The sequence below is a fragment of the Protopterus annectens genome, chromosome 14.part0 (genome assembly GCF_019279795.1).
Source record: "Protopterus annectens isolate FY-2018-M chromosome 14.part0, PAN1.0, whole genome shotgun sequence".
Taxonomy (NCBI): domain Eukaryota; kingdom Metazoa; phylum Chordata; order Ceratodontiformes; family Protopteridae; genus Protopterus; species Protopterus annectens.
In genome coordinates this window covers 322,527,180-322,547,701 of record NC_056748.1, presented here as the reverse complement: position 1 = coordinate 322,547,701, position 20,522 = coordinate 322,527,180, and the positions used below count along the sequence as shown (strand labels likewise).

General features: G+C 37.7%; 1 protein-coding gene across 1 annotated transcript in view; it reads left to right on the top strand.

The window, feature by feature from the left end:
• The window catches only part of TACC2 (transforming acidic coiled-coil containing protein 2), a gene marked incomplete in the record, with an annotated part of 1,481,681 nt that overhangs the window by 1,234,048 nt on the left and 227,111 nt on the right, over positions 1 to 20,522 (top strand). The window contains 1 exon segment of the mRNA XM_044056051.1: positions 1,706 to 1,865. Coding sequence (XP_043911986.1) covers positions 1,706 to 1,865 — 160 coding nt within the window.

Below are 20,522 nucleotides of genomic sequence, written 5' to 3'. Positions count from 1 at the left end.
TTCCATAGCTGTAATACTCCATCCCTGTACACCTCCCCTCAGTATGCCCCCAGGACTTTCAGCCTTACTCATCTCCCCATTTCTGCAGACTCCAACTCACTGAAATCTCTAGCTGTTATCTTTGCAATTGGATCAGAATTAACAGTGCAGGAATAAGAATTACACCATGGAATATGGCAAGAAGCTAGACTGGTTTATGCTAGCAGAAACAGACTAAGACATATAAACCACTGTGCAAAGTCAGATTATGGTACATACTCATGTCTACCCATCAGTGAACATATTAGTTCTGTACCAAATGTGCACAGATGGTTGCTGTACTGGGGGATACCCCAAAATATTGTAACAAAGCTGAACACATTGTACATATAGTTATAAATTAGATGGTGGTAATCATTTCACACAGTTGTAAATCAGATAGTAGTAAGCATTTCACACAAACTGATTATTCAGATTTAACAGTTTTGACATTTAAATACATGTACACTTGTCTGCCATGCTTAGACTGAATCAGAAAACTTATCTAAGGACTTTCTATGTCTTTTATCCATTACTGCCCTCTTGTGGTGTAGCTTCCATGGTGCCTGTGTTTGGTTTGGCATGTTATTCACCCGGCCCTCTTTGCGCACATTTCCTTTAATATACATTGTCTCTACACTTAGTCACACTTAAACTGGGTTTAAATACCATGCAGCTCTGGCTGTCTTGGGTATTTTTACCCCTTACCTCTGGCTTCCCACTCGCATCCTAATTATTAAGTTTCTGTATCTTTACATTTTACGGATGCTGTTTGTGCTGCGTTTTAGATATGCATGTACATTTCATATTTAACCACTTCTTGTTCACCTAGAGGAAGGGTTTACATGTTCCTGAAAGCCTTGAGACCAGCATTCATTCCTGCTTCTTCTGTAACATTTTTGTATCTTTTTAGAGATGGTATAAATAGCAGCATCCCCATTTTGTTAGGACTAAAGAGGAAGAGTCTTGTTCTCTGATGTGTTTTAGAGATGCTTGCTTTTACTAGATCATCTGCAGTGATTCTTGCAACGTCCACTGCAGAAATCTCAAAGTTTATCCTTGAAGCAGTTTTTATTTTTATTTCCACTCCAGTAAACGCAGAAGAAAGCTTTTTTTTTTTTGTTTCAGTCGTAAATGACAATGCTTTGACAGAAGTAAGCAATCTCCTTAGAGGCAGGTGGTTACTGCCTTAACAGAATGATTCCTTAAGCAACCTTCTGATTTCAGCTCGCGCTATGGCGTAAAAGAAAATGTCTTTAGAATTCTGAAAAAGTTGATGTGTTATACAAGATAATATGCTTCTACCATTTTGATGTTAGTCTAGGAGTAACACAGAAAGCTTTGTATTTTCTATGCTTATTTATTAGCCTACAAAAGTACTAGGCAGAGGTATCTGTTTTCAGAAACAACCTGGAAGACCACCAGCTTAGTTAAGCAACTTGCTCAGCCACACAATATGCAAATGAAGACTAAGGGAATTAGACCCATGATGCCGCATGTTACCAGCTCATGGGCACAAATTCTGTGCTCTACTGTTTAGACAATTTTTTTTTCAGTCTGTAACTCAGCTAGTTGGGAAATGATGGTGATTTAAAATGTCAAAAGGCTGTAACTAGAGAATCCATATGAAAATGGGCGTCACTGCCATTTTTAACAGGACTTCCGTTGTTTGAATGATGTCTTTCAGGTCAAGTTTTGATGAAATAGATCCACAGCAGCTGCCACCAATGAAAACCCAGCACTTATCTTCACGGATATTGTCTTCCAGTCAAGACATATACTCACTGTCACCTGAGCAATCACGAACAAAGGATGTAGATGAAGTAGTTACAGACAGACCTGAGCTGGTGAGTAATAAAACCACTTGTGTATAATTGTACGTGTGTGTGTGTGTGTGTGTGTGTGTGTGTGTGTGTGTGTGTGTGTGTGTGTGTGTGTGTGTGTGTGAGTGATTGGGTGCCATCTTATGGCCACAGACTTTTACTTTAACAACTAGATTAGACATAGTGTGCTTTAGTCATGCTACATTTTGAATTTACCTATTTGATTACTTGGTTTAAATATGGATCAAAGTTCTGTTTTTGCTTTCAGTACGTATTTAAGGGAGACTTAAGTGTTTGTAATTAAAAAGGATAAAGTGTCTTTGACTGGTAGGCTGTGCAGTTTGGTTTTAGCTTGTAAATTTCCTATCTTAAATATTATTAGGTTTACAGTTGCATAGTAGGCTAAAGACCACCAGGGCCCTTCTTTATAAGCCTAGGCGTGCAATCCAATGCAGTTGTGTCGTTATGTATTGTGGATATTTATTAGGATGGGGTATGTTAATTAGTGTGTGTTATCTCATAGTTTATCAGAAATTGCCAGTATGTTACAATCTAAGCACTGGTTAATCTAATATACACCAGGAGCACTGTGGTTCCACCATGTTCAGTGCCCATTTTGCTATTTGTTTCATTTATTTATTTATTCATTCATTCATTCATTCATTCATTCATTCATTCATTCATTCATTCATTTTGCCTGTTGTGTGACTGAGCAAATGATTTATTCAGACAGTGCTCCCAAGCTGAGTCTGCAAAAAACCCAATTAACAAACATTAATAAATAACTACATTCAAATGATGATAGTATGTCAGTGGCCATCAGTACTATACACTATTTAAAACTTTGTGAAATTATCAGTGTAAAATGCATCAGCAGCACTACAGCAGCACAGAGACATCTGCTTTTTTAGTCTGTCATTGAAAATAATTTATAACAGAAGGCATCTGTGTATGCTCATCAGAGAGACATTTAGAATAAGCTTTACCGCAGGTAGTTTCAGATGTTGTATTACTGCAGAAAAATGTATTCTTCTCAGCTGCTACTTCTACTAGCTCCTTTGGCATTCGGTCTGCTTGTACAGGAATTTTCTTATATTTTGTTGTATGTATATAGATGTTTAAGTTGCACTGAATTAGATTTTCTTGATAGCAGAAGGGGGCAATAAACTTAGTCTTCCATTTAAAATTCTGCTTCCTCCCTGTTCTCCTATGTTACCTCTTCATCCTTTCCATCTCCTGTCTTTCTTGAATGCTTCATGGGTCCCACCTTCTACCACCTGTTCTGGTAGCCCATTCCATGGGCCCACAGCCCTCCTTGTGAAGTACTTTAGGAAAGTCAGGAACTATTTGAGCTGTACTGTGTGCTTCTCATGCTCTCGCCTTTACTGTCTGTTCTTTGTCCTCTTAGGATGATGCCTCAGTATTTCTCAGACCTTAATCTTGTGTACCCATATTGTGTCCCCTATCTTTTTGTTGGTCTTTAATGAGAAGAGTTCCTTCTCTTCTGTTCCACTCCGTCAGCTGTCACGTCACAGTAGGTTTGTTACGGCACAAGGGAAAGACTTTTCATTTGTCTGCACCAAACCTTAATTGCTACCTCTTCTCACTTGACTGATCTTTCCAAATCTTTCCTTTGGAGTCTTGCACCTTCCTCCCATAGTCAGTAGCGGTACAACTCTCTCTGTCCTACTCTTCAGTTTTGGTCCTTCCACAGTTGCTTCATTTCTCCTAGCAAGACTAAGTCAAAGGTCTAGAAAATTTCCATGTAGGACCACACCCATCAGTACTTCATGTCAATTATTCCTGTAATTCGGTCATAAATCTGGATCAGGTTTAGCTGACAGCTTCTTTTTTTGTGAAAAACATTAATTGTAGGAATGCAATCCATAACTTTCCCTGCTACAGATGTTGGGCAATAGATTTGTAGTATCTTTAATTTTTCTTGCCCCTTCCCTTCTACAAGGGTGCCCCAGTTGTTGCCCTCTATTCGGTGGACAGTTATCACTTTCTAGTGACCTATTTAACAGCTCCATCGAGGGATACTGCAGCACACTGGACAGGTTTTCTGAGGACCCTGGGTGGCTAACCTGTTTTGTTGCTTGTGATATTTTTTCATTAAAGGCGACCCGTTTCCTTTCTACTGCCTCCCTCTCAATCCTGATTTCTTTCCACTGCTCCCTTCCTTAGTGTGCCCTCCTTTCCTTCTAGCATGGTACTATTCTCCTGCTTCTTCTAATATTTGTTTAGCTTACTGATATATGTGCCTCCCTCCTCCTGTTTGCAATATACCCATAAAAGCTCTTGTTTCTCTTGACTCTCTTTGTCAACTGAGGTCACCATTGTAACTGTTATGTGCAAGGTCTTTGAGGGGTATCAATGAGTGAAACATGAGCTAGGCAGCAACCCACAGATGGTCGCCGAAAAAGAAGTCCACTCAGATGGACTTAGTGATAATAAGAAGGGGCACTTGCATATTAAGTACTGGCATCAGTTTTTTGTTTTGTTTTTTTTTTCAGTTTGTCAGCAATTGGCAACAGTATTGTAGAGGTACCAGAAGTAAACGTTTGCCTTTTGTTAATGACTGAATCATCCAAGAGGTTTTATAAACAAAACAGGATAGAAAAGGTATCAGAAAACTTGGTAAGGCTGCAGATGTGATTGCACACATGGTAATTTGAACTCGATGTAATGAAGTGTTATAAAACCATGCATGTTGGTAGTTTAAAAAACACAGAAAAGGGTACACAGGTAAAAGGGAACAGAACTCATGGTAATTAACTGAGATGACCTAAAGGTCCACAGGCAGTAAGAGAAAGCAATAAAGAAGGATGGCAAAATGTCAGTTGAAAACAAGAAAGGACAGCTATTAAGACCCTCATCTAGAGTATTGTTTGAGATTGTGGAGAACTTGTCATTTTAGAGATATAGGGACTTCAGAAGAGTGCAAAATGGTGCACTGTCTGCTTCAGAAGCCAGAGAAAAAGAAACTAATAAGAGGTAAACATATACAGTGTGCATTTTACTCATAACTTCTGTTAAATCTGAATTTGGTGGTGGTGGTTAGCTGTAACACTGGTTTGATATGCATGCTTGTTGTTCCCCATCAATCCTTATTTTGATTTATCTGTACCTGTTTTTATGGTACCCAGGCTAGGTCTGAAAATATTCCATTGAGGTCAATGCCCTATTTGGTAGGCAAATTCAAATAAACAAGTTTTTAATTAAAACAATGCATAAAATAAAGTCTAGTTGTAGACTGTCCTTCAAAAAGAAGACGTAAGAGAATAGGAAGGCATGCATTGAAGATACAAGATGAATGTCTCGGGGGTGACACTATGAAGCATAGTTTCACAAAAAGAGTGCTTGGTGATTGGAACAGCATCTGAAGCACTGGTGGTACAGTCAAAAACTAGCATAGGATTGTCTAAAGTTGTTGCGGCTTTCAGCTTTTCCCAGTTAGGGGTCGCCACAGCGGAACTCCGGTCCGCTAATGATTGGCAGTAGATTTTTACGTGCCGAGTTGCCAGCCCTGACACACAACCTTCAACGAAGGTACGCCCATTGACACATGTCTCCACGCAGAAGACGCTCTAGCTGAGAATCGAACTGGACAGCATCTTACTGTGAGGCGACAACGCTACCGCAGCACCAGAAAGTGAAGTAAGCTGTTAGTCGAGTATAATTTTCAGATAATTAATTAAATCACAAAAAGAGCAAATTTGGTGGGCCACAATATCATTAGGCCAAAGAACTCTTCTCTGCTGTGATAATGTATGTTTGTTTTCCTTATTACTAAGGAAATCGGTGTCCTGCCTTTTGTCCTTACTTGGATTTTATGATTTACTTTCATTTTTTTAAATTATTGAATGTGGAAGAAAAATTTTTTTTTCAGTTCAGTATAGTAGTTTGGTCTTTAAAATTTATTTTGGGTAACTATAAAGCTGCCTTTTGACCTAAAATGGACATGTTTTTGGCAGGCATTTTACAAACATTAATATTAAGTTTGAAGTTGGGTGGGATCAGTTGTGTTCCGTGACTTGTATACACCACAAAACACTGAACATTGGGAAGCAAAGTAGGATTTTTGTAGTCTAAAGGTAATAGGCTCTGCAGCAGAAAATACCTTGGGTCAGCCTTATCAGAAACCAATGAGAATATAAAAAAGCTAGATAAAAGAATGTATTGCAACAGTGCTGGTTCAGGATTTTCATGTAGCACTTATGTGATTGAGGTAACAGCATGGTAATTTAAAGGCTGCCCCTCATTTTGCTGAAAGCACACATGAGTGAACTCTCTGTTCTTTGGAGACACTGTCTGAAAGACTGTAGTTCAATAAATTGACTACAAGCTTTCACTCTGAGGCTACTACACATTAGACTCAGTCTCTTTCTATCTCCAGAGTATGAATGCTAGCTTTTTTCATTGTAAAAGCTGAAAGTCTTTGAGGAAGCATTCAACAAAAGCTGTTTCAGGGACGTCTGTAAAGTGAGACATCTATCAGTTTCTTTTTATCTGGGCAAAATACTAAAGTAGATCCTAATAAGTTCATTCTTCAGTGCAAGGGTTAGTTGTTGGTAAGCATTAGCAAAAATGATGAACTGCGGTTCAGAAAAGATTGGCATGTTGAGCGTAAGCAGGTTTGTGCTTGGTGATTTTGAGTGAGCATACCCACAGCCACAACAACTTGCAACACCAAGTCCAAAGGAACGCTTGCCCAGCAGATCACAGCTGTACTTCAGGCTGTCTGCAATACCATTGCTTATTTTGGACAACAGCTAAACAGCCAACAAGCTCATAACATTTTCTGTAGCTATCCAGTGGAGCTGCTGCTGCTTATGTTGCAGTTTAAGCTATAGTATTTAGCCTTTTGATAGAAGCAGCCATATGCACAAGTCCTACGATTGTCATGTGTCTAGCCTTACACCTACTCATTATCATTCTGTGTGACGATAGCTTGGTGAGTGACAGACCATCTTCACTGTGTATGACCTGGATTGGCTAACTATTCAAGTGGGATGTCTGGTGTGCCATTATTCTGACTTGCATAGCCCTGTTCAATGCATCTGTTGGAGTTTAGCAGATTATGAACCTTCAAACTCAAATGCTCCTTTTGTGAGTGAAGGCTTTTGTGTTGTGTAGATCTGTTTCTCAGTTGATATCGGTTATTTCAGCTAGGCTCTGAGTTAAATTCTACATTTGCTATGCAGAATAATTTCTTGGGAGTGGCTGAACAGTTCTTTTTTTTCCAGTTTGTTTGTAATGCACACATTTTATTTCATTGTTACACTTATTTTTTCTGCAGTTCATTTTACTGTTTCTGTTAGGCTGCTTAACTATGAGTTACCTCAAGATATCTGCAGGCTGTTGCTAAACTGCACCTAAATGGTACACCTGCATCAAAAATTCAACTTTTACTTATTTAGTATACCCTGTAGCAGAATGCTGAAAAAACTTGAGCTGCTTTCTGGGTAGATATAGTTGCAAACTTGAGCTACAAGGTAGACTGCTAGGTGAAAATTGATGATTTTTTCCTATGTGTTTTGCATTCTCAATTCTCTAACAGAGGGCATAATAGTACATATGAGCTGTTAAGAATGTCACTGATGCTCTGTTGCAGTGATCTTAACTACTTTAGCAGTCAAAGTACAACACGTCCCTGAATCTGATAATGATCTGTGTCAGGCAGTCATCACTGATGAGCAAAGAGTATTCTGTGCCTTTTGGAGTAAGTAGCTTGCTATTGAGCTACATGCTTTGACGAATGGATAATCATGGTGTGACCCAGCAGAGCCACACAAGCTGGATTCGTAAAAAGGTGTATGTGCTCGCTAGCTAGGATTGGAATAAATATTTCCAAGTTTCTTATTTTATTTAATATTGTCATTCCTGTGGATTTATTATAGGAATAGGGTAAAAAAGTGCTAATCATTGCTGGATGAAAGCGAAAAGTGAATTAAATTTATTTAAGTTTAATCAACAGGTGAGCACTGCATGCGTTCTCTTTTCAGACATTGGGCAAACCAGAACTAGATTTCAGAGAATACCTTGGCAGGAATCAAGTCTGAATTTCAACTGCTCAGTATCTAAATGCTATTTGATTTGTCCAGGTGTGGCTATGACTAGACTAGACTGTAATTGCTGGGAATTTTGTGTGATGATGCAGTGTCCTGTTTGAGGTACACAGTGCGCAGAAGGCCAGCATCACAGTGGAAGTTGCTCATTCTGGGAGTAACAGTTTTATTGTGGGATATGTTCTGCAGCCTTTTTGGAACTGTCTACAAAAATGCACATTCTGCTTGACAAATCCTCAAGAACAAAGGAAATGCAGGAGGCAGATATTACAAAAAAAAAAAATTGTGTATATAACATTCATACGTTGGAATTCATGCTATCTTGTTAGATAAGGACAGCATAAAGACAATTAGATTTTTTTGCTTAAGAAAATGCTGTAATGAATATGTTGAGTATTGTAATTGATGTAGTACCTTGTTAAAGTTTTGTCATTATATCACACGCACACATGGAGCAGACCCACGCGTAGTACTGTTCATCTGACACGGCTAGGGAAAGGAGATGGGTAGTGCTAGTAAAGAGGACAATTGTAGACAAAACGGTGAATCTAGTAGAGTTCCCCAGGGGTGGTTATTAACAACACTGCAGCAGTTCAGACCGGAAAGTATGTATTTTCTGAAAAATGTGTATTTTATATCTTTTATAAAGGAGAGGTGAACAGTGTTGAATAGCTTTTATTTCTACATACAGACAATAAAATATGTATGGGAAAACATAAATTGCAATATGAAGGATTTCTATGTTTGTGCTGGATATTAATCTGGACAGGCCTTCTTGGGTCATCAGTTTCCAAGATGCACACAGCATTGGTAAATTAGTATGATTTAATGTGGGTCTTAATGCATTTTGGCATTTCAGGTATGCATGTGGGACTAACGTAGCTGTTTTTTATATGCAGTTTGAAAACCAAGATTTTCACCAGCGCCAGTTATTACAGGTGATGAATACTTGGAAGAACAGTCAGTTGTACTGCAGTGCTTTATTTGCTTTTGAAAAATATTTTGTGTTAATTTTAAAACTTAAAGTCCAAAGTAGGCAGTTTATTTCTTAATCTTATTTAAGTATGTTAACCGGGCTTGAGCACTTATCCAAGTCAGCCATTTGCAGGTCTCCCTATTTTGTAGTCCATGTGGGTGTAAATCACCTGAAGCACCATATCCAGCAAGGACATAGTGCATCTCACCATTCATGTGTTCTATACAGGCAAGACACTGGTCCTGATTGGAATCCTTCCTTCACCCAGAATTTATGTACATATAAAGAAAAGATGATTGGCTTCTACAATTGGCTTAGTAGCTGATGTCATTCTGAGAAGAGGATCAGTATGTGTCAACATGGGATAAGATGATGGACAGTCCAAATTGCTTCACCAAGAATGGACTGCACCTCTCATTCTATGGCTTCCACATACTGGCTAAATCCTTGCTGCTTATCCAATATCAGGCTAATGGACATCCCAACATAGCAAATAGCAGTGTAGCCATTTTTTGCCCCAAATTGGACTATATAATGATATCTGTTCTCAACACCAGAAGTCATGCCAACAAAATAAGTAATGTTGAGACTGTCCCGTAACTTGAACACACACAGTTGTTTGTGTAGTTGCCTACATAAGCCGACACTTTGTTTCAAGGTAAAGGTAGCATTTTTTTCATGCTTGGGTTTTTCTCCTACCATGCGTTCAGGCCTGATGGAAATTGGTGGTGTTGCCATATTTGTCAAGGATCACATGGTTGCTAGACAGATTCCCAGACTCTCAAAAGCTGAACTCTAACTTACCTTGAACAGTACAAACTATTAATTTATTTCCAGCTACAGGACACCCTCCATGTTCTTTGATAACCATGTAAGATTCCTAAGTGTACTTGAGGAACTTCCTGTCACCAAACATGTCTCTATAATGGAAGCTTTCAAGTACTCCCTTAATAAAAAGGAACACCTAATGTCCAAAAATTTTAAGACTTGATAAATATTTGCAACAAATAGTTAACAAACCAACAAGAGGATGTAATATTCTTGACTTGGTCCTAAGTAATATAGCTACATGTATCACATTTCTTGTTTCTCAACCTCTGGTTAAGTCTGGCCATAAATGTGTAACCTTCTTTAAGTCTCTAAAGCCCTTGTAGTCAATAATTCTGAATTCATGTGTTTGAAACAGGCAAACCATTGGCTATCTAAATTCATTTGTAGCACTACCAGACCTGACAAGATGATTTTTGTACAAAGGAGTTCTATTATCAATGGTTAAGTGCCCAGACCTGGGCATCCATACCAGAGCCAGACTTTTTAAGAACAAACCTCCCTGGTAGTCCACCACCTCAAATGCATTCTGTAACATGAGAGAAAATAAAAACTTTCAGTTATAGAACAGATCTAAAAAGATCTAAAATTCGGCATATTAAAGATTGTATCAAAAATATCAGTAAGGAACTAAAATGTACTACCAGGGTTAGTAAAGCAAATCATAAACCTAAATTAGCTTCTGAGATCAAGGACAATTAGAAAGTTAAGAAATAAAACCCTGCAATATTCTAAACTTATCCAAAAATGCCAGCTCCCTCTCATACCCAGTAGACATTCTTAATTCTACAAGTTCCCAAATGCCTTACACTACCTAATATTACAAGGGAGCCCATACTGAAGGTGTTGTCTAAAATGGGAATACTACTTCAATGGGTCCTGATAATTTATCTGGATGCCTAATAAATAGGGCTAAACATGCCCTTGTGGAGATGCACCTTAAGTTGTTTAGTCTGATCTTTGCAAAATGACATCACTGAAGTATGGCAACTGCAATGATGGATGGCATTACAGAATGGATGTTCTGGTTATGTAGGGGCATCCGATATCTTTTATTGATTTATCTACCTGTATGTTGTCAATTTTCAGAACATTGTTTGCAGATGTCCATTCAGTTTGCCGTTTTCCTAGTTCTCTGACCCTTTAAGGTACTATGGTTTTCCGTTTTCTTTTTCCGGTGAATGTACGTTCAGATTTAGTTCAGTACAAACACTGGGTCCCCTACATGATGTGTGGTTGTTTTTTTGATTAAGGTAAATTTTACAACTGTAGATTTATCACATCACCTTGGATTTATTAGGGCTACTAGAGTGGTGTTTGCAGAACCATCTGACAGCGTCTACTAGGTGATTTGTGTTTTTTACAATGTTCTATAAACATACTGCGATGTTGTGTTTGCTATAATTAGTGATCATTTTCTGAATACTACCACTTTGTTGGGGCATGGTTTATCTTCGGAGTACAGTTCTGCAGGTACGATTGAAGTTATGCTATCTTGGGTAGCAGTTTTTATTTTATTTTTACTGTTGATTATTTGTCAAATGTTTTGTTGATACAACCTAGGTTTTTAAAATGGGGGGTGTGTCAGTATTCAATTTAATACTAATTAGCAATTGTCGACCATGTGATTTTAAAATGATTTTGTATATAAGCTAATGGCTTGTAGTGAGACACCGTTTACTGTTTTTTCTGAGGAAGTTGGAGCATGTTCCTATGAAAAGCTCGTTTTGGTGGTTAAATAAACCGCTACAATTCAAGAGACGATCTGTGTGGTTTGGCTTTCAAATTTAAACCGCTACTAGGACTACCTGAATTTATTTTGCTGTTCAGTTTATTTTGAACTTTACCTGCTGGTACTGGAGCATTATCCACTTGTTTTTTCATCAGTATTTTTTTGTTTATCTGAGTTTGTCATTTGTGAGTGTCAGTTACGGAGGACGCTGCGGTGCCTATGTCGGGTTCGTGTATGGAAGGAGAGGTTTGCAACCTTACTCAGCTGATTGAACTGTTAACCCAGAAAGTAAATCACTTATCCAATCATTTGGGTGATGTTCTGGGCTCGCAACAACAGTGGGGGACACAAGTCTCCAACTTGTATTAATGGAGTATCTTCAGGGGGGCAAGCAGGAGACGGCCCTCCCAGTGTCTCGAAGTCTACATTGGTTCATTTTCAATCTGAAAATGAACATCAGCCATCCAGGAACATATCTATACCTTTAGGAGTTCAGTCTGCTGAAACCAATACAGCTACAGGCATACAGGAATGGGGTACAGGTGGGCCCCACTCCATTGGTACCAATCCAATGACATTGAAATCACAATGACCACCAAATTTAAATCAATGGCTAAATCGTTCATTTATCTTCTTAGACAATGGAGGGACTCCAACACCTGATCCAGACATGGGTGGGTCATTGGATCTACCTTCTAAATCAAACATTTTTTACCAGAATCTGCTGAAATTGAGAAAAATCCATCTGTAAGTGGCCTATTTTGGGGAATGTAAAAAGGCTGATATAGTCCCAAAAGGCCTAAGATCCTGGCAGTATCCCACGGGTTTGGAGGCAGGGTCCTCCTTTCATCGGGAGCTAATTAGCCTTTTCGATAGACATGGATTTGAACTAATGGATCTTATCAGCAACCACTATCAGATGGCGGCTGATAATTTGCTAGTGGACATCAATAAACTGGATGGGGAAATAAAGAACTACTTGCATTTCCCCAGGTACAGGTTTGAATATGACCATACCTACAGTAATATTGACCAGCTTATTTTAAAACTTACTTCTACTAAAATCAAAAAATTGCAAAGAGACATTAAAGTATACAAGGATGGCATGGCTTACCCGAAACCCCCGGTATCCCAAGGCAACTTTTTGTCTTTTAGATCATGGAAGGCGGGGGCGTCTGTTTCTAACGAATTAGAATGGGGCGGTAGACCCAGTCACAAGGACAACACTACTAAGGAATTGACAGATTCTTTGGACCCAGTCAGATGTAGTGAACGACTGCACATCATAAATCCAGTAAACTTGAAGAGGCAGTCGAGGTTCCAAATTTTCAGGACCCAGCCTAATCTCCCATGGAGGAACAGGGTCGGAAATCCAGCAACCGGTCCAGGAGGAACTGAGCCAAGTATTAACTGGGACTGGTTTATGCACATCTGGTCAAAGTAATGTACTATTTAATTCCAGAAAATACTTTAAGATCAATAACTTTTCAGATTATGTGTTTAAAAATGATTTAGTGTATTTGCTGGCCAAAGGTTTTTCCAATGTGCCCTCAAGGAGGGCTGATATGACTACCTCCATTATTGACTTAAAACTCTATGTAAGAAAGTTAAATCTACAGTTATTAATGGGAAATTTCACCAGTGTCAGGGGTGAATTCCTTTTGGCAAGCACTTACAACCCACCGTTGCATCCATCTTTAAACCTATTTGAACAAATTTGCGAGTTAGACAGAAGACATGTCCTGAACAAAACGTTACCCAAACAAGCTTGTAGGTATAACATTAGTAAGGATGAGAGATTACTATTGGATTCATTAGTCAATTCTTCAGTAAGGGTTATGCAACCCGATAAGGGTGGAGGTCTGGTAGTCATGGAAGAGTCCGACTGTGTAAAGTGGATGGAGGACATTCTTTCTTCCGAGTCCTATAAGGAGGTTTCTAGGAATGAATTTGTACATAGGTAACTCCAGAGTTTCCACTTACTATGGCGATATGTTTGTCAATGGATCCATTGATTTGGATTTACTGAATTTTATATCTCCACCTACTTATAAAATTCCTATTATATTTGGTTCACCGAAAATTCATAAGAATCCACTGGATCCACCTATGTGACCCTTAGTTAGCGCTAGGGGTAGCATTATTTATGCCAGTGCCAAAGTAGTGGATTCTATACTAAAGAAATATGTGGCTACTGAACCTCAAATTTCTAAAGATTCTTGGTCTTTTTTGTCCATGATTAATCAAACAACCTACAGTGAAGATAGTCATTTCTTAACAGTTGATGTGAAAGATCTATACACACCTATCCCCCACCCAGTTGCCTTAGATTGGATTCCAATTATGTTGTCCAAAAAGGAGGCCCCAACAAAAGACATTCAACTGGTAAATGAACTGTTGGACATTATATTGTCCAACAATTTCATTTCTTTCGATAACCGATTTTATTTACAGTTGATTGGAGTACCTATGGGTTCACTTTGTGGTGCCAGTGTAGCCAATTTGGTCATGGCTTACTGGGAGAGGGAGTTCATTTTAACTAATCCACTGTTCATGAATAAAGTTGTGTCATATACACGGTTTATCACAAAATGGAGAAACTGGGAAAAAAGAAACTGATAATGAAAAAAAGTATTCCCGTAACAGACTCAATAAAGGCTGTCCCAGAAAAACGTCACCAAAGTACCAAGTTCACAAATCAAACTCTTCAGTCCAAAAAGATAATTCCACAAGATTTATATACACGGTTTCTTGACGACATCTTTATTATCATGAAGGGAGACGAGGAGTTAGCCATTTCTTTGGTTGATATGTTCAGTTCTTCCACAATTTTTTTACAATTCACTTATAGTTTTTCCCTAGACAGGGTAGCTTATTTAGATGTAGACCTCTCCAAGGACAAAGAACAAGGTTGTTTTGTAGCCAAAATTCATAAGAAGGAATCTTTTTCCAATAGTTATGTTCATTTTGACAGTTGTCACCCTTTTTCTCAAAAGCTATCTGTTTTAAAAGATCAACTTGTTCGAGCAGCCCACATGGTATCTAGGGACTGTGATTTTGTGGCAGAATGTGCCTTCATGGCAGAACTCTCTTCCAATAGGGATTACCCCCAAGACCTAATTAATGATCTTTTACAGGAGGTCCACAATAAGAGAACTACCGGGGTATATGTACCAATTTTAAATCAAAATATTCCCGACAAAGAAACCTTTGCAGGGAGGAAGAAAGTAGTTTTTCCTATGTCTAACAGCTTTATTTTAACTTACAGCTTGGATGCCAGGGAGATATTTGGTGTCATATTGAAGAACTGGTATTAATTACCCAGGATGATTCTATCTGTAAATCTTTGACAGAACTACCTTGAATAGTGTTTGAGAGGTTTGAATATCAAAGGTATTTTAGAGAGAAGACCCAAGAATCTAAGCAACAGGAATGGGATGTTCAAGTGCAATATGTGTCGCTACTACAGCCATATAAAGACAGGGATGAGATTTCTTATCAGGAACGAGGTGTTCCATTTAATGGGTAGATGTAACTGTTGTAGCACACAAGTGGTATATTTGGCTCAGTGCTCCAGTTGTCCTGCATTCTACGTCGGAAAATCCGACAGAAAACTACAGGAACATATATACAAGCATCTTTATGCCATTAGAAAAGGCAAGATGGACAATGGTTTAGCTAGACATATAGCTGAAAACCCAAGCCATCATTTTTTGTTTGGTATTATTGACCAGGTGAAATCCGATTAGAGGGGGACCTACCTTCCTATACCTGGAGAGTAAGGAGTTATCATGGCAACTCAGGTTGGATACTTGCCACACTCCAGGTCTTAACGGTATGTTGTCCATTACTTGCCTTTTAAAACTTAAAAGGCTGATTAGGTAAAAAAAAACTTCATTCTTGTTGTTGAGTAACCCATTTATTATGTCACAAACACTATTGGAATAAAGCAGTTAATTTAGTAGTTAGGTTAGTCATCACAATTAATTTTATTTTACTCAATATTATACTTATATTTTATATATTTTTTATTTAATTCATTTTTTACCAATATTGAATATTTCAGTATTATTTGTGGCAGGGCTGTTCTGTTCAGGTCAAGTCTTAGCAAAGCTTAAATCTACTTGTGTATGGTATTTTTTACTTTTATTATTTTATGAATAATAACTTGGTAGGTAATTGGTGGTCTGGGTTAGTACAAATCCGGTACTCCATTCATCCTGGTTGAACTGTATTACTAGATTCGGGATTGAATTTAACAGCCATCAGACAGGAGTCAAGCTACATAACTGTACATTTAGTACATACCAGCAGTGTGTGGTTAAATCGAAGTTTTGCATTTATTCAGATTAGAATACACTTACTAGTTTCTAATTTTTTATTTAATATATAAATTTTGGATGTTCTGGTTATGTAGGGACATCCGGTATCTTTTATTGATTTATCTACCTGTATGTTGTCCATTTTCAAAAACATTGTCTGCGGATGTCCATTCAGTTTGCCGGTTTCCTAGTTCTCTGGCCCTTTAAGGTACTATGGTTTTCCATTTTCTTTTTCCGCTGAATGTACATTCAGATTTAGTTCAGTACAAACACTGGGTCCCCTACATGACGTGTGGTTGTTTTTTTGATTAAGGTGAATTTTACAACTGTAGATTTATCACATCACCTTGGATTTATTAGGGCTACTAGAGTGGTGTTTGCAGAACCATCTGACAGCGTCTACTAGGTGATTTGTGTTTTTTACAATGTTCTATAAACATACTACGATGTTGTGTTTGCTATAATTAGTGATCATTTTCTGAATACTACCACTGTGTTGGGGCATGGTTTATCTTCGGCGTACTGTTCTGCAGGTACGATTGAAGTTATGCTATCTTGGGTAGCAGTTTTTATTTTATTTTTACTGTTGATTATTTGTCAAATGTTTTGTTGATACAATCTAGGTTTTTAAAATGGGGGCTGTGTCAATATTCAATTTAATACTGATTAGCAATTGTCGACCATGTGATTTTAAAATGATTTTGTATATAAGCTAACTGCTTGTAGTGAGACACTGTTTACTGTTTTTTCTGAGGAAGTTGGAGCGTGTTCCGATGAAAAGCTCGTTTTTGGTGGTTAAATAAACCACTACAATTGAAGAGACTATCTGTGTGGTTTGGCTTTTAAATTTAAACCGCTACTAGGACTACCTGAATTTATTTTGCTGTTCAGTTTATTTTGAACTTTACCTGCTGGTACTGGAGCATTATCCACTTGTTTTTTTCATCAGTATTTTTTGTTTATCTGAGTTTGTCATTTGACCCTGCCTCTTACCCAGAAAGCTATAGATCCATTAGCCTGACTAGTCTGATTCACAAAACTATGGAATGCATCATATTTGACCTCATACACTATGATATCAAAAACCTTATAAGGCTTGACCCGTATTAGTTTGGCTTTGTCAAAGGGAGATTGTGGTTACTAAGTTTAGTGGACTTCTTTGAAGAGATCACACTGACTGTTGACAGTAGCCATTCTGTTCTTGCATCTTATTTGGATTTGACCAAAGCATTTGACAGTATGCCTCATGCTAGCATTGTACATGCTTTAAAGATAAATCCATATGTGTTGAGGTGTATAGCCAACTGACTGAAAGATAGAACCCACATAGCTGAGGTGATTGGTGCCTCTTCTAGAAAGTATGAAGGCTGTTAGTGGTATGGTCTAGTGCTAGGTTTTAAGACCCTTCCTTTTTTGGCATCTAATTATCTTTCACCAGATTGGGAATCATGGCCTTTTGGTTACATTTGTAGAAGACTGAAAACTAGATTTCTTACCATATCTCCTTTTGATGCCCATTCATTACCACAGAAAGTAGCTGTGACGATTGGGGAGAGATGGGCGAAGGCTGCCAGCCTAGTCAAATAGAATTTGATATATAATTCTGGCATTTGTAAATAAATGTAAAATACAGGCATGTTTCTTGAGTGAAAACTAACATTATGAAATATGCAACTGCAAAATATGTGACAACATTGCACTCTACTGGCCCAGTGAAGCATGTTGTGACCCTATCATGTTGGAATTAGGCTCCAGTGTGTCTGGATAAAGGTTTCATGTTCATGGTTTTAAGACTAAAGTTTATGACCAGAATTTAGATGTGGAATGTGCTTTATTGCTCTGGTTTCTGTTAGAGTATACATGCAAAATGACTTGTATTGTTGTAAGTTTCTGAATAGGTGTTAGATTGCTAAATAATGCAGTTTGTGGCCTGAAAACCCCAGACTAAGTGTCAAAAATGATGTAATTCAGGAGGGCCTTAGAGACATGTTTGTTAGTAATGTTTAAATACTATTTCTCGCAAGAGACTGAAAGCATTTTGATTTTGGATATATAACTCAGCACTCTGTCTTATGCTCACATGTAAGTTTTAGAACTGTGATTTCTTGTAGGAATAGTTAAAGCTAGTAAAGATTAATTGGGTATTTTTCTTTGAAATCAGACCTGTACTACTGTATTATTTTAAGTTTCAGTATGATCTCTGAACTCTTAGATATCTCTCTGGTGTAGTAATTTTGTCTTGTGTTTTAATTATTTATTATTAAATATTTTAAAAATTTCTACCTGTGGCTGGTTTATGTAGAGATAAAGTATGCTTTAGAGTACATTATATATTTATAGAGTTTATTGTAATAAGCCCTTCCAATAAGCCTTGAGACTGATTAGTCATACTACCATTGGATTATAATATTGCACAGTAATAATTGGACACCCTTTTAAGGGCCTTTTAGTAGCTGATAATTAACTGGATGGTGGCAGGAATTACTACCATATGGTCTGGGTAATAGGGGCACAGCTGCAGAGCCTGTGCCAGCCTTTTCCCAGGAAAGTCTGTGTGGTTGTATAAATACTTATCTCAATGTGTGTGTGTGTGTGTGTGTATGTATGTATCATCTACCTGGGCAGAGACACGAAGCACTGGTTGGACAGAGGGGGTACTGGAGGTTTTAGCTTGCCCAGTTAGGCTGAGACCTGGACCCTATAGCTGTGCCAATGGGGAGTCTTATTGGGGACCTGGTGAGCAAGGGAGCAACCAGCCCCAGACTGACTGTGATGTCTGTGTGCACTTAAGGGAAGTTGTACTTTAGTTATCCTTTCCTCTCTTCTAGGAGACAACCTCCCTGGTGTTAGTGGATAGGATTGAGGCTCCTTGATTGCTGAGCCAGGGGCACGGTCATCACAGTAGCCATTATTAATAAAGAGGTATATGGAAAAATAGCCTAAATTAAATTCAAAATAGTGTATTGTCATATTTGGTAAACAACACCCTAACTCCGTGTACAATATAGCCAAACCCCCACTCAAAAATGAAAATGCAGTCAGGGGGTCTTAGAACATGGGTTGATTAATTCTGTCTCCTTCATCCACCATGTATTAGCAGTAGTCTTGAAAACCTTCTGTTTAGCACAACTAATATCTAAAGGGATATTGTCTTTGGGATGTATATTTCTAGACATGTTAAGACACTGGAGAGTGTGTTGTATAACAGTTATGTTTATTTTGAGGGGGGAGTATTTTCAGCAGGTAACTGGTGCAACTCCACTGATTTAGTTTTACTTTATTGGCAAAAAACTAATATATGATGCAACAGTTACAGGAATTTATGGAATATATTGAACTGATGAGTTATTTTTCAAGTTAAATTTTTACACGTCCAGAACTGAAACTTACTAGCTAGATGTTTTTGTAAGTACAAATTAAGTCCATATGTCTTCTACTTCTACAATATTTATGAAATCTACATACTGCAGTAATTTGTTTGCATTTTGATAGATACCATCCTTTATATCAAAAACAGAGTTTGGTTAAGGGTAAGTTTGTACTTTTGGCAAAAATGTCTGATCTAAAATTGTCTTGCATGGAAATTAAAGGATATGTCCTTGAAAAGTGCTTTTCATTGATCACATTCTTTATGGTCTTCATTGAAAAAGTTATTGGATGTATGCTTCTTTGCTAGGGATAATGGGCGTTTTGTTTTGTTTAAACACTTTTATTAAATTTTCACTTTTGACTTAGCCAACTTTACATTAATATAAAAATAATCATATTAAGTTCACATTTGCAAATGTTAAACGTCACATATATTATTATATATCCTATAGTCAATGCAACATTACATAAATTGCTCATTTCCTACCTTCTCTTAAACCTTATTCTTCCTCCTAAATATTTTTCTTAATGTACTCTTCCCACAATTTCCAATTTTTCTGTATAATTTACTCCTGCCTCTTCCTAAAGATCCCACTTCCTGTTCTTTTATCTCTGTTACAATATTCACTACTTCAAGTATAGTTGGTTTAATTTTTGATTTCCATTTTCTAGTAATTGCTTTTTTGGCATATCCCAATTAAACATAAGGCCTTATGATGTCTAGGCAATTCTGATCTTGAATTTTAACCCAAAAAATATTTCCTTAACTACACTAATTTGTTTGCCCAGTAATCCTGACCGAGTACTCTGTAGAGAATTTTTAAAGTCTGACAAGTCATTATACTCTGAGAACCTATGCACCCAGGTACCTCTTTCTACCACATTACACCTCCAACATTTGCCATATACCTGAGGAAACATTATTTTGGAGTCTGCTTGGGGTAAAAAAATATCTATGTAGACACTTCCAGGGAAAAATCCTAAATCTTCTAGACTTTGTTCCATATTCAGGAGCCATACATATGTCCTCCCATTGTTTCTTTGTTAATTGCATATCCAGTCTTGCTTCCAAATCTTTTCTTACCTCTATTGATTGATTCCTATAGTTATTGAGCAATATTTTATATGCCCTACTAATTGTTCCTTTTTTAACTGTAGCTTCTTTTGCAAATTCAGTTAAAATTTCAACCAATGCAGGTTTTTCATTCAGGATTCCCTTATCCCTTTCCCTCTGTCTATACTCCTAATATCAATCCCTAATAGGGAATGCAATCTCTAGCTTGCTATCCAAATGTCTTCTTGGCCTCTTCCCTTTTTATTACCTTTCCCCAATTATTTGTTCCCAATACTTTGGTTCCTTTGCTAGTGTCCTCCAGCAAATTC